Source organism: Etheostoma spectabile, chromosome 21 (assembly GCF_008692095.1).
Source record: "Etheostoma spectabile isolate EspeVRDwgs_2016 chromosome 21, UIUC_Espe_1.0, whole genome shotgun sequence".
NCBI classification, from domain to species: Eukaryota; Metazoa; Chordata; class Actinopteri; order Perciformes; family Percidae; genus Etheostoma; species Etheostoma spectabile.
Genome location: NC_045753.1, coordinates 15,384,410 through 15,398,835, shown reverse-complemented (window position 1 = coordinate 15,398,835; position 14,426 = coordinate 15,384,410). Strand labels below are relative to the sequence as shown.

General features: G+C 42.2%; 1 protein-coding gene across 3 annotated transcripts in view; it reads right to left on the bottom strand.

Moving 5' to 3' along the window:
• The window catches only part of c21h10orf90 (chromosome 21 C10orf90 homolog), a 17,898-nt gene extending 5,836 nt beyond the window's left edge, over window positions 1-12,062 (bottom strand). For 2 of the 3 annotated variants that reach the window (XM_032501400.1, XM_032501399.1), the window contains exons 1-8: window positions 11,934-12,062; window positions 11,049-11,826; window positions 9,649-9,715; window positions 7,213-7,295; window positions 3,920-5,273; window positions 1,784-1,936; window positions 358-479; window positions 4-173 (exon numbers count right to left, since the gene is read on the bottom strand). In XM_032501400.1, the coding sequence (XP_032357291.1) occupies window positions 4-173; window positions 358-479; window positions 1,784-1,936; window positions 3,920-5,273; window positions 7,213-7,295; window positions 9,649-9,715; window positions 11,049-11,642 (2,543 nt within the window). In that variant the 5' untranslated portion in view covers window positions 11,643-11,826; window positions 11,934-12,062. The remainder of the gene's footprint in view (window positions 1-3; window positions 174-357; window positions 480-1,783; window positions 1,937-3,919; window positions 5,274-7,212; window positions 7,296-9,648; window positions 9,716-11,048; window positions 11,827-11,933) is intronic. The other variant, XM_032501401.1, reaches the window with a different exon arrangement.
• Window positions 12,063-14,426: the final 2,364 nt, after the last annotated feature.

Here is a 14,426-nt window from a genome sequence, read left to right as displayed (position 1 = left end):
CCGTTCAGAGAGGTACACCGGGCACTGTGGGCTCTCCTCTGCCTAAGAGCAGCATCGGACCGTGGGTCTACCGAGTCCGCCAGATCCCTCCTCTCCTGTGCTCTTAGCTCCAGCTCTCTCAGTCTGCTCTTGGAACGACTGATGAAGTCTGGCCTGCACCGCTGCAGTGCATCCTGCCAAAACCAGAAACATATTGCTCTTGGTGACAAAACACTTAAACCCAACTTCCCATTTCCAACTCCCCACACTCTGGAATATAGCTCTGAGGCACCCCATGGAAAACTCAAAAGCCAATTAAAAAATGTGTTATTCCCTTTTGCTGGCATTAGTGTACTACAGTGGTTGGTCTGAACTCACCTGTAGAGAAAGAGTTTGAGGGTCAGGGCTCAGTGGAACAAATGGAGCATGAGGCTGGTTGTGGCCCTGGACTGTTCTTTGATCTGGATCTGGTTTCATACATTCCCCGTCCGCTGTCACAACTAAGGAAGAGAAAATCAAATTGTTTGTGTCTTATTTAGACCTGCGCTGGCTTCACGTGTCTGTGCACAATGCATAACAACCCTCTGGGCCTGCCGTAGTCTGTATCCATGACGTTCCATTTCCGTGATTGCTCTCGTACCGGCGGTAATTCCGCCAGATGTCCCTCTTTCGGCAGGATGTTAGATACCATCGGCTTTCTTTGTGTTGGAATTTTAAACTCCATTTGATCTCCTCAGATCTCCGCGGGGTAAACCAAGACTAGACTGTCTGTCCAATATGAGTTTTCAGTTGCCTGACTAAAACAACTTTTGAACGTATACGTTTCACCAAAATATATTCCTTCCTGAGGCTATTTTTCAGCGTCACCTTGGCTCTGTCCGTCTTTTAGCACCGCCCATAACGATTGTGATTGGTTTAAAGCTACATTGTGTAAGAATTTCTCCCATCTAGCGTTGGAATTGTAAATGACAACCAACTGAACATAACTTTCCAGCCCTTCCCATTTTCAGCACATTTTATTGCCTACGATGGCCGAACCTGAAATTAGCTCTTAGTCTCTCTATCGTTTACACACAGCTGTTCTAGCCACTCCAATTTTAACTTTGGTCTTGTTGTTTTGCCTGTCGTATTGTCGTTTTAATTCTCCCTTTTGCTTTCTTGGCAACTCCATTACATGTCCTTGACAATAGGCGTGATCTGCCATCTTCAACGGGCTTTCACAAGTAATCTCCCCTGGCATTCGTCACAGTGCCACTGAGTGTAAAAACGCAAAAGGTATGTCCCTCTTTGGTTTATGTATTTTAAAGATGGAGGCGCAACATGGCTGCCGCCGTTCAAGCAATTTGCTCGTGTGTCTTTGTAATGATTCTGAATGGCAGATTCTACGCGTTCAACAATTCTTTGATTAGTTGGTGGAAGTAATTACACATGAACAAGCACATATTTGTGAAAGAATAAATGGGTTTTTGCTAAGGCAATTTAGGTTTAAAGAAATGCCAATAAACCAGAGCATGTTTTTCTCCTAATACTGTGTGGACTAGCCAGACCCTCCGCCGCAGTGCTGTGGAGGAAGGTCTGGCAATGCGAGACTAGGCCTGTCATGACAAGTTACTCCTTGGTATGAATAAAATAGGCACAGTCTGTGAAAGCCAAGGAAATTCATTGGATCTGTATTGAATCAATTAAAGACCATGAATACAAAGTGTTGAGCTTGCAACATTTCCAGTTAACTGTAACAAAGATCAATGTTTTATAAGGTGAGAAAATAGGATTACACATGAGGGGAAGAGAGAAGTGATCATACCAGTATTTCCCTGGGGTGATGCAGCGGTGTCCTTCTCACAATTGCCATTTGATGACTTCTTCTTACTAAGTTGTCTTTGGAGTTTGATATTTGCTATGATGGCAGCTGCATTGAGGGCAAGCACTTCCTCTTGAGACTGATGTGAATGGGGATCTAAAATGCAAGAGGACTTAGATTTAACTGAAGAGTAAGTAAAACAGTGACACCGGGTGCCATGCACCACAGGCAGATTTTAACACTTTTTCATAATGTCCTGCCTCATTCGGAGGTTGACCGTGTGAAACGTTGAATTTAAATGATGTTGCCCCAGGCCTCTGTAATTAATTGATAACACTCTTAATGAATGTGATTAAGGAATAATTAATAATTTCACACAGAGAAAAGACATCATGAATGAAGAAACACACTCGCTTATTAGAAACCTCCCTCCTCATATTACTAATTCACCTGAATATTTAGCATTCCCAAATAATAGCTTGATCTGGCTGTTTCAGCCATTTCACATAAATTGCTTTTTTGTTGTATGGCTATTGAACTATCATTCCTTAAGAATTGTGGATAAGAAACTTGGACTTGAGTCAGACTTAAGTCACAGAATGAAGGACTTGCGACTTGACTGCCTAAAGACTCGACTTTAGACTTTAGACCTCATAAAAACATTAAAGTTTTTTAAAGCCAGTTTTTTAAATCCTGGCGTAATAACAGATAAATACTGTAAGACAGCATCAGCCAGGCCTTGCATGACCCTGCATCTTACATCCTTGATCAGTTAGCTGAGGCATGAAAGGATTCTCCATCTTGATGTGCAATTTACTTAACTGTATGAAAACTTGGACTTACAAAGAAATGAGGTTGGACATTTGGGGTTAAACGTTTATTAATTTCTTGCCAAGAGTTAGAAGAAAGAGTCGATACCAGTCTCATGTTTGCACAGTTATTATGAAGCTACAGCCAGGAGGCAAATAGCTCAACCCAGCATACAGGCTGGGATCAGGGGGAAACAGCTAGCCTGGATCTCTCCAAATCCTTGCTTATCAATTAACATGCTTGATTGTCACCATGAGGTTGCCAGGCAAACAGCAAGAGGCTCCAAGAAGCTACTGCGCCCGGCCAAGAAGTAGTCCAAGACATAACACCTTAAATAAAGATAATATGACATGAGCTGTAGAAGTGCTGGGAGGACGATTTTTTGTTTTAACCTTTGTACAGAGGCATCTGTTTCCCATTTCCAGTTCTTTATGCTACGCTAAGCTAACTGTCCTCTGGCTGTCACCTCATATTCAACAGACAGATGTGAGAGAGGCATCTTCTCTTCTAATTCTTGGTAAGAAAGCAAATAAGTCTGGGCTCCTGGTTAGCTCACCAGGTAGAGCACGCACCCACATACAGAGGCCATTTGCTGCATATAATTCCCCCTCTCTCTCCCTTACATGTCTTCAGCTGTCCCATATAAATAAAGGCCTAAAATGCCCTAAAGAAATTATCTTTGAGCAAGCAAATATGTCCATTTACCAGAAATTTACTCACTTTCCTAATCCATTAAACCAAAACCCAGGCATCAATCCTGAAGTAGATAGGTAGATTGGTGAGACTGGATTTTTGTGTGAAAAGAATTTTGTCCCCATAACATGAAGAAACACACCCAAATGTAATAGCTACACTGCAGGATCTGGTTGCCGATATAGACTCTAACACATCCTAATACTTTATTTTCAGCGTGTTTAGCAGCTTGTGATTTCTCTTCCTCCCCTGTGCTGTTGGTGAAAAGGGGGACTAGAATAGATTATGCGTGCGAAGAGATGTGTGGGAAAATGAAAGAAGGTGAAAATGAGAATGGGCCTCTGTGTCTGTGAAATGCCATTTGACATCAGCACAGATATCTGGCATGAGTGTCAATTGCACTCAAGGCATCAGATGAAGGAATCGTATGAAAACAACCCTAAAACGCCCATCAATGAGACATCAAAGGTGAAAGGCAATATCAAACTTCAAAGTTAGGCCCCAAAACGCTGCAGTGTTTCTAATAACGTCACACAAATGGCACAAAGGAAGTGTATATTTGGACATTGCCACTGTTGAAAATGGAGATCAGAGATACTGACAGGAAGACTGTCAGAGTGGGACCGAGAAACCTACCTGGAGCCTTGATCAGAGTTAGACAGGGGGATGCTCTCCTCACTGCAATCTCTAGCGGAAATCTTTCTTTCTGGCCTCCGTTTGGCTTCAACGTGTCTGCCTCTAGCTGACCCGCTTCTTTTGCTGCTGTTCGGCGGCTGATGAAACTACTGTCGGAGTTCACAGGGTTGATAACAGTCTCTTGTGGTTGCTCAAAGCTCCATTTACTGGCGGCTGGTTCTGTCACATTCTCCTTGCTTGGCTCAGTGTGTCCAAACATATTACCATAGCAGCTGAGTGGCCTGTGCGGCCTGTCCCATCTCTGTCCAACAGCCTTTGGAGAAACCTCTGAGGGAGCGGGTGCTGCTATAGCAGGGAGGTTGCTCACAAAAAGACTCAGTGTGGATCTGTGGAGTGTTCTGCCATTTTTCTCTGGATCTGCAGTGGATGGATTTGGTGCTTCAGTTGAGTTTGGCCCCTTTGTGGAATCCAGATGGTGATATGAAGGTGCTGCATTGTGTTGTGAATGGTTTCCAGGACTCCACATGCTGTTTTCCTTGTACACTCCCTCTGTGTAGCTGTGTCTGTACTCTGGGTGCCTCATCCCAGACCCTGCTTTGGCTGTGCTGTAGCTTTCCTTGTGCTTTGTCACTTTGATCATGGTAGCCTTTCGTCTGTGGACCACTGTGTCCAAAGTAGGACTAGTTGGTGGGGACCCTGCCCTTTGTGTGCTCGAGCTGGACACCATCCTTTGCTCTGTCACTTTGACTATAGTGGCCTTCCTCTGCAATGTGACCTGCCTGGCGTTTGGGTCCGTGGACTGGTGGGATGGTGGCGAAGAAGCAAATTCACTGGATTGGGAAGAGTGGTTGCAGGTGTCGGGGCCGGGCAAACTACTGTACGATCTGCTCAATTTCCTGGAGGAGATGGTGATAGAGGAGAATCCGGCCTTGTTCTGAGGGATGAGTGTAGTCACAGCGGAGTTTGTCTGTATGTGTGAAGGCTGTGAGATACTGTTCGTTCTACACAGCGGGGCTGTTGCCCTTATAGGCTGAACACTGCCTGTTCTAAGCAAAGGCATATGTGTTTTGTTTGTATCTGTGCTGTTTGTCCTTTGCGGCAGAGTGTGTGAGGGTTTGAAGGGATCAGCAACAGTTGTTTGATGAAGAGAAGCATGCTCGAGGGGCTCTATGCTGGTTGTTTTCATCACAGAGGACTTCCCGTTGGGGTCTGAGCTGGTGCCTGTGCGGATCTCATTGGACCGATTGCCTCCAAGGAAAGCTGACACCCTGTTGGTATTCCAACCTCTCCTCAGAGCTTGCCAACCTACAGGTTTGTAGCCTTCGTTTGCAGGAAAGCTTTGTTTTTCTGGCACCTACACCATGTGGATAAAAGAGATTTTGTGATTAAGATCCTTAACTATTCATGGAAACCCCTTCCCACCCTTCTGTTGTTGCTAATGCCTCTTGCTAAATGTTTTGTCATTCATCAACACACAATACACATATGCTTTACATTAGTCTGTATGTGGCAAATACATAAAATGGAGCGTATCCTTATTTAATATGGCATAAGATATTGACAATATGAGTTCTCTCTAAAACTACATTTTAACAGAGGGTCAGCTGGCTCATCTTTCCTCGAGGCTTTGCTGTTTGTTCTTTAGTCAGATGACTCTCCCTTTGCTTGACACAGTAAATGCCCCAATGAAAGCAGCAGCAAGCAAAGACAGCCAGCACACAGCGTGACTTATCCCTCGCAGAATCCCAATGAGACTCTATCCGCAATAGAAATTTTGAGGCAAAAAAAGCAAAGATTCTTGTCCTTGGGCCAGAGGATTCTAATTGTATTATATAGAGCATGGAGAAATGCTGATTTGTCCCTGTGGTAATCACCAGCAGGTTTGATATGATGTGACGTACCGTCCTGATTCCTCATATACCTCATACACCATATTCCTCAGTGTGGATTGGTGGCTGGAGAGATGCCACTTCACCTCCTGGGCACTGCCAGGTGCTCTTGAGCAAGACACCGTACCCCCCCCCAACCGCTCAGGGCGCTGGTTCAGCTGGCAGCCCACTCACTCGGATATCTCTCCATTTGTGCATGTACAGATCCTGAGCATGTGTGTGTGTGTAGTTCAGGACTGTGTGTGATAACTAACAAAGTGTGGACACAGAGTGTAAATTGTAATTTCCCCATTGGGGATCAATAAACAGATTAAAATTAAAATTAAGATTAAATGAAATTAAAATTAAATTATACTAATGTTGCATAAACCTCGTTCTAAACAAATGTGATGTGATTTAGCTCTGACTATGCCTTTGCACACCAACTTATGTCTTTCAACAAAATAATATTCACAGATTCACCTATTCACCTATTCAAAGAGAGTGAACAGAGTTGTACAGAGTTGTACAGTTGTAAACTACCACAGATACGTACTGCAGGCCACTGATATATTACTCTTTTGATCAAATTCAGATGTAAACCAATCAACTCATTAAATAACTTTTGAGATTATGACAGACATTGGGAAGTAAGTTTGCAATCAATTTTAGTCCATTGAAATTTTGTGTATGGAAAAAATTAGACAGTGTCAACTGTATAAACCATCTAATTTGGCATTGCTTTGAAAAAATTGTGGCTGCAGCAGCCAGACAGACAGTAGACGGACACTAACATCTGTGTTGATAATGAATCATAGAGCAAAATCAGTGAATGTTCTGCCTAAGCCACTCTTTCGAGTTCCATTGAGTATCTTTAATTTAGTTTTTTAAACTTAAACGCCACAGTCTGAAATTTGCTTTTGTTATCTTTACCTCAGCTTTTAAATGGATGGCTTGCAATATAACTGATTATTCATTGGCATTTCTTCTTGTTAATGAGACTCCCTTGACACATAAATGATAGGTCCATATGTGTAGGCGTCTAGGTGTCAAGGAGACAAGCGAAATTAAACCAAATTAAAAACTTTCTTTTATTGCATGTTTTTTCTTAGTAGAAGTTAATTTTGACCTTCTAAAAGACACTGTTTTGGAATGAGAACCCTTGGTTTGTACAATATTGTAAATGGCCTACACCGAAACACTACATTTATTAGGGGTTAGCAATTGGAGACACTGGGCTAAGCATCACAATGCGTAACATAAACATAACACTAGGATTAGAAGACTTAAGGTCATGGCAGTATCCAGGCAGATGTTGTAGGCACTCCCCAAACACACACATACCCACTGGTATCCATTATCTCCTTGGCTCAATGTGTTAAAAAGAAAGTGAAAAACAATCATATCAGAGGTGTTTTCAGTTACCTGTTTAATATTAGAAGAGCCTTGATCGGGTGTCTGCCACGTCTTCTCACCTAAAGCACTTTGACTTCTCTCCACCTCTCCATCTATGTATCAAGGCAAAACAAACGATTCACTGTCATATTCCTCACAAGACAAGCCCTCTCTCATACACACACACACACACACACACACACACACATAGAGACACACACACACACCTCAGGCGTTCAGCTGACTGTGAGGCAATGTTGACACTTTCAATAATTGACGTTGGCACAGTAAAGTGAATCTAGCACCACCCCAGAGCCACTTCTCTGCTTCCTCAGGAGATGTAACAACTTGACTGGTCTGCCTCTCAGCCCTGACTGATACTCTATATTGCCACCCTGACTGCCTGCCCGGCTGCATTTCCACCTGCTGCTGTTACCATGGCGACAGGCTCTCACTTTGGGACAACCCTTGAATGCTGTGTGGATAATCCTTGGTGTTTCTCATTTTTAGAGAGAAAAAAAGAAACACGGTGGAAATTGCACCACTTTGCAAATGTGATTACATTGTAAAAACAAAGAAGTGTGTGTAGAGGTCTTACTAAAGGTCTTTCTGAGACTTTGTTCCACCTGTTGCCATTACCATTTGTCTCATTTCCTTTCTATAAGAGGCCCCAGAACAACCCCCATGAAAGAGCCTCTCTCATTACCTGCACTAGCTGAGCTCAAATAACCATTGTTTCTGTATCAACAGCCACCTATTATCTCAGAGGAAAATAAAGAAGCAAGGCCATATGGTTAATACCCTCTAAAGTCCCTGCCCTCCCAATTTATTCCTCATTCACATGAATTTTATCTCAACAGTATGTGTGAGCAGGGTGGAAAGGACATGAAGAACCTTGGAGCACAATATCCAATTTCATTATCATTTGCTCATTAACATCAGGCCATTTTAAGTTTGTTAAATGTGACTTTTGCAGACAGAGAGGGCACTGGGTGTCTGCAATAAGACATTGAGTCTGATTAAAACTACTTCTGCAAGGGTTTTCAGCAACAAGCAGAAAGAGAGAGATAAAAAAAAAAGAGAAATAGGAGGGATAATTTTCTATCTGGAGTGTAACTGAGTCAGTTCTAGTTGGAATAATTACGCTTGTAATTTTTGATAGTTTCATTTGGTTTCTGATGTGGAATTGTGTATTTAAATGACAGCTGAGCGTAACAGCTAGCATTGAAAAAAGACATACTTGGATGCAGCCTTGCACAGAGATTCTTGTTTCTTGTTGATTTTCTTTCTTCAACTCATTGCTGGGATTTCAGTCGTGACCAATTTGTTCTGTACATTCAGCTGCATAGAATTATTACTCACTGTGAATATGTAGGGCCTATTTGGTTGACTAGAAGAGATGTATAATTGATCGAGAGAATTGTTGGAAATAGGCCCCAAGGGAAGCCACAAGTTGTTTTTTAGTCTTTGTGCTTATACAGGCTATATGGCTCATAAGGCTTGATGAAAAAGCAATCCCATCTATATTATATACCATATGGTGATCTATAACACTCCAACATGACATGATTGTACATTTTAATCAACACAGCCTGTGCATGTAGCTTTTAACTAACAGTGTGCATGATGCTGATAAGGTCAATGGTCTTTAAAACACCTGCACTTTCTATCAAAGTTCCTTGCTGCCATGAAAGGATTGCTTTGATTTCTGCAAGCAGCCCAAACCTTGCCAGAATAATCTATGTATAAACAAGGACAGTGCTGAAAGATCAAACCTCAGATCAAATCCACTGAGTGTGGGGCTGCCATGTTCAGAGATTAACAGGGCTTCTTCTCCAATCAGGCTGAATCTCTCCTTATCTTCCTGCCTCCTCCCACCCCTCCTCTCCTTCTCTTTTTGTCACCTTTACAAGCCTAATAACCTATTTCCTTTACTTGCAATCCTGCTAGCATACTGTGGCACAGCAAGGACCAGCTGTATTTGAAATTGACTTTGTTAGCTTTTTCAGGGGGGGAGGGGTTGTTGTTTAAAGTGTTCATGCAGTCAGTCATTGTGCATCATTTGAAAGAGGATAGAGGCAAAACTGCTGCAAGGAGCTGATTAGAGGCAGGTAAACTGTGGGGCAAGTCAGCCCTGAAATAAGCTTTTGTTCTCCCTCTGGCTAACCCGGCCCCTGCAGTTAGCCTGTGGCCATATTTGTTCCAGCACTGATCAGGCACTAAACATCAATTAAAACAGACTGTTTGTGTTTGTGTTTTGAAATGTTCTTTTGTGCAAGAGAGTTACTTCTTGTTTATAAATATGGTTTTATGTATTGTTTTATGGTACAAGTCTTATATATCACACTTGCAGAATTGTGCATTTATTGGAATTATAAAAGTAATGTTTGTGCTATAGCCTACACAACTGAAAATCCAGCTGTTCTGCAACTGATTGTAAACTGATACAGCAAGGTCAGTACATACCCTGGTGCCTGTTTGCTGTTGCTAGATTCTTCTGAACTGTTGGAGTGATGGTTTGTTTTAATTTCACCTGGAAAAAGAAAAGGCCTATTAGACTTGATTACACAAAAAATACCTTTGCATCAGTACAATCCTGGCATCTGATAGATTTAAAAGAATAGTTTCATAGTTTGGTTAAAAAAAAAAAAAAGCTTTAGCTTTACTTTCTTGCTTACAGTTAGATGAGATGATCACTCTCATGTTTGTATGGGTAAATAAGAAGCTAATGCAAACGCCAGCAGCCAGTTAGCTTAGCCTCTCACAAAGACTAAAAATGTACAGTCTGGCTCTGTCCAAAGGTAAAACAACATACCAACACCTCTAAAGAGTAACTAATTAACTAGCCATTTCCCATTGTTTTCAGTCTTTGTGCTAAGCTAAGCAAACCGGCAGCTTGATCATTATGTATGGCCATGATTGGTATCAATCTTCTCATCTACCTCTCGGCAAAGAAAGCAATGTGTGTTTTCCCAGAATTTCTATTCCGTAAAGCATAATTTCTAAGAACTAAGGCTCATTGATATCAGTTAATGTACGGTATATAAAATAATGTATTTGTAATTCAAGTTACTGTAGTGAAAAACAAAATCTCAACACTGACTTCACATTATTTCTTTTTCAGTGAAGAGTCACAAGAGAAGGGATGTGCTTTGTGCATCAATTCAATCAAATCCCTGGTACAGCACAGCAACTTATCGATTTTTAAGTCATATTATCAGTTCAATGGGTAATACACTGGGAGTGTCCCATTGAATTTTCTCTGTACATTGACTTGCATCCTCTCGGGGCACAAAGCTCAATCTCTGCCGCCACAGCTCCAAATGCGTCGTAAACCTTTCGAGAATGTGTGGAGTTCCAGCAGAGTAAGCTGTTTTCAAAGGATGCCGGAGCTCTGCCTTCTCCCCGGGTAACTGAGACTTGACTACAAATGGCACTCTATGGCCCTCTGTGTGTTCTGTACCATCACCTCTATTACACAGCAATTTACATTCAGACTTGCAGAGCTTACACTGTCTCACAAACATGTCAGACATGTCTCACTTTGACACAGCCTGAGAGGATGTCAGTGCCAAATCCAGGGTAAATCACTCAGGCCTTTCGTCTTTGCAAAGGCCTGTTTTAAAAGGTTGATACCCTATAGCCCAGACACAAATGATGATGAGGTTTCTTTGGAAGAAGTATTTTCAACACTCCAAAATAAATCTCCAATAAGAGTGGAGAAGCTGGCCAAAATTAACTGGGTGGATTACTTTCAGAAGGTTAAGAACAGTAACTGCGTATATATAAATGTAGATTAAAGAATTCCAGAAATTTTAGAAAGCATTCTGAATATATGCTCAAAGCTTGGGTGTTATGTGCTTTACCTGGCCAGCAGAGTGGTCCAAAAACTGGCTTTGGTTGCAAGCATCACCGACCATCATCACTCTTCTTTGGATTGGCAGCCACCCAATTTTGACTGGAGCAAGACTACTGAGTTGAGCCTGCTCCTTCCTTGGGGCCTGCATCATATGAGCTCTCTCCCAGCTTTCTCTGTGCTTTGGAGGAGAAAAAAACCCAGTTTGGAGGGACTCCTGGCTGCCCAGAGAGCTCTCACACAGGCTGGGACTTCCACATGAAGATGAACCCCTGCTAAAGGAAGGAATCCCCGGCTGTCTCCAGGCACGTCCGGTTGCCTCTTTGTCAAGTGCAGGCATGGATGTTGTCCAGTGACTGAAAGCTGGAACTTGATCCTGAACTGGGGCTCTGAGAAGTTCGCTCTCTATCCTCTGCAGGTGCTCCAGCCAGTCGTCCAGCTGGTGTCCTTCAATGGCACTCTGGGGCCGAGGTGCACGTGGGGGGCGAGAAACACGGGGCAAAGCCTCCCCCTCTGTTAATAAGCTCTCCCAGTAGGACTCATCTCCTGATCTCCTCCAGCTCTGAGCTCTTCGTTGGTGGTCAGCTGGCCTGCGGAGAGTCATCCCTTTGGAGCTCAGGTAACCACTCACAGTTCTCAAGTTTCAGCCCACAATAAAAGCTCTTTACAGTGGAGGTATTAATGAGACTCCCCTGGCTCATATGGACTTCTTACCATGAGGCATGCCAGAAATGCACTGCAAGGAATTAATAGCTACAAGAATGCCGGAGGTCATCGTTGTTACGGATCTGTTATGGGAAGGTATCACAATACCATGATGAGAAATAGGAGCAAATTATTCAAGATCATAAGACAAACTACACCACCCCACAGTGCTGCTGGTACTATTACTTACCAAACTATCCGTTTTCACTTGCTTCCAACTCCTAAGTCCACAGTGTTTAGGAAGTAAACACTCTCTGTCTTCATATAAACTAGGTGCTAGCGGGTACTGTCTCCAGTCAGGCACATAGCAATGTGAGGGATGCTCTGGCGAACAAAAGAGTTAGTGAGCACAAGGGCTGAACATCCAATACAGATAGAGATGGAAAGAGATAGAGGGGTGGGCGGGCTGAAAGAAAAAAACAAACAGTTGTTGATGCAATGCTTGACATAACGAGATCTCCATTCAAACAAAGAACATCAGTAACATTCAGCATTTTAATAATCAAACCGTTTCATTCTGGTTTTTGCGAGTCAGAAACACAATGTTTAAAAGAGCAAATAATTAAACTTCCTGACATTCAGCATCCTAACAAATGATAGAGCATTACTAATGAGCAGATTATCCATGTTATTCCATGATTCACTTATTGCTTCAGAAATCCTCTTTGTTGAATTCCCCGTGTTTCTGCTCTTCCCTGTGATCTCGTGGTTGGTGGCTGATTATGAGGCATTGCTACCCTCAAGCCTCTAACCCAAGCCATGTGACATTTGCAAGACTGTCTTTAAAATGGGCCAGTGTCCTTTTGGATAAGTAACCGTGACCCACATGATGTCCCACAATGCATGAGTGAAGGGTATTTACAAGACAGAGGAAACTTGTATCTAACTTAAGGCCAGATTCTATTTAGAGGCAGTTAAACACAGATCTTCAAAGATACAACTTCTTCTTGCTTGGATGTTTAAGGAATTTCAGTTTCTTAGTAAATTAACAGTCTCCAGAAGTCTTTCAAAGCCAATTCAGTCCCACTTGGTCGTGTAACATTTTCCAAACAAAAGACAGAGATAAGACAGAGAATTGTTCAATATCAATTGATCAGACGTGCTTTAAGACACCTTATCAAGCTGAGAAGATACACACAGAAGGAATATGAAAAGCAGATAAGCAATTTGCATCTTTTTGTTTGCTCTGTCTCGGAGTTAATATCAAAACAAATCAAAAACTCAATTGAGGAAGGACAGATTTAAATTGAAGCTGCAAATAGGAATGAACGGGCCCTTGCAACTCCCTGCATATCGGGGGATGCTGGCAGGACGCTGGTCGAAGCAGTTGTGCATTTGTGTGACTTTCGGACATTGTGCACATTAATAAGACTTAATTTCCTGGGTGGAGTCTAAAGTATAGGGGCAGTGCAAACCGTCACAAATGAAAAAGAAACTCTCTTCTGGGTCTGATGATGCCTCGTACAACAGTGCATGAATTATGAAAGGTGGCGTGGCTAAAGGAAAGGGGGCGAGGCAATCGACAATGATAAAGGAACTCTCTGCTGAGTGCAGTGATGCCTCCCACATGTGTCTAAGACAAACAGTTTATGATTTATGACAGGGGTGTGGCTACAGTATAGGATAATAAAGTAATTTCATGTACACATGTTTCTAACATACGTAGGCGAAAGGCTGATGTCCTGTTGCCAGTATTTACTATAACTGAGTCAAAATTGGTATGTAGATATCCTCAGACCATCATACACAAACCTTATTTAACCTTACTTATTTTAACCTTATTTAAAATCAGATATTTAGAATGTAAGCACCAAATTCAGTGAGGTTATTCCAGATGAAAATCAGCATTTGGAACAGAGACAATTTCTTTTTGAAATAAAGCATGTATATCACAGTTAGGAATAGTCTTCTAACAGGAACAACAGGTCCGACCAAGTAGAACAGTAAATAAAAACCATCAAACATGTAGTACAGGAAGGGATTGCAAAAACTAAAGCATAATCCTCATGTGGTATGGAAATACAATACTTGCTAAGCAGTTTAGAGTATGACATCATTGCACCACTAAAATTGAAGAGCTGGTAAACCAGATACATTCTTTGACAAACCAGCTTTCCTAGAATAATGTTACATAATGTTATTTTAATGATTTGTGTTCATAATATGTGTCTATTATTCCATATGTAATATATGTGAGCTGTTGACGGAAAACAATGCTGTACTGTTGGGCCCCTGGCACTCAGGTCATGGATGTATTATATTGGCCCTAACAAGGTTAAAGGTCCCATGGCATGAGAATTTCACTTTATGAGGATTTTTAACATCATTATGAACCCCACCAGCCGGCTTATGGTCCCCAAGTGGCTAGAAATGGTGATAGGTGTAAACCGAGCCCTAAGTATCATGCTCTGCCTTTGAGAAAATGAAAGCTCAGATGGGCCAATCTGGAAAGAGGTCATAAGGTAATGAAGGTAAGATAATTTGGCCCATCCATGAGAGAGAGACATTTGGCTTTCAAACGAGTAAAGTGGCAGTTGATCAAGGCCCCCCCAGCCTCTCTCCTTTTCAAAAGCTACAGACTCAGAAATGGCACATACTAAAGAAAGGTTATTGTGGGACTGGCTCAGGTGGCTGTAATTCTGCACCAAGGCTGAATTTTGGGAAAGAGACTTCAGATGTGGTA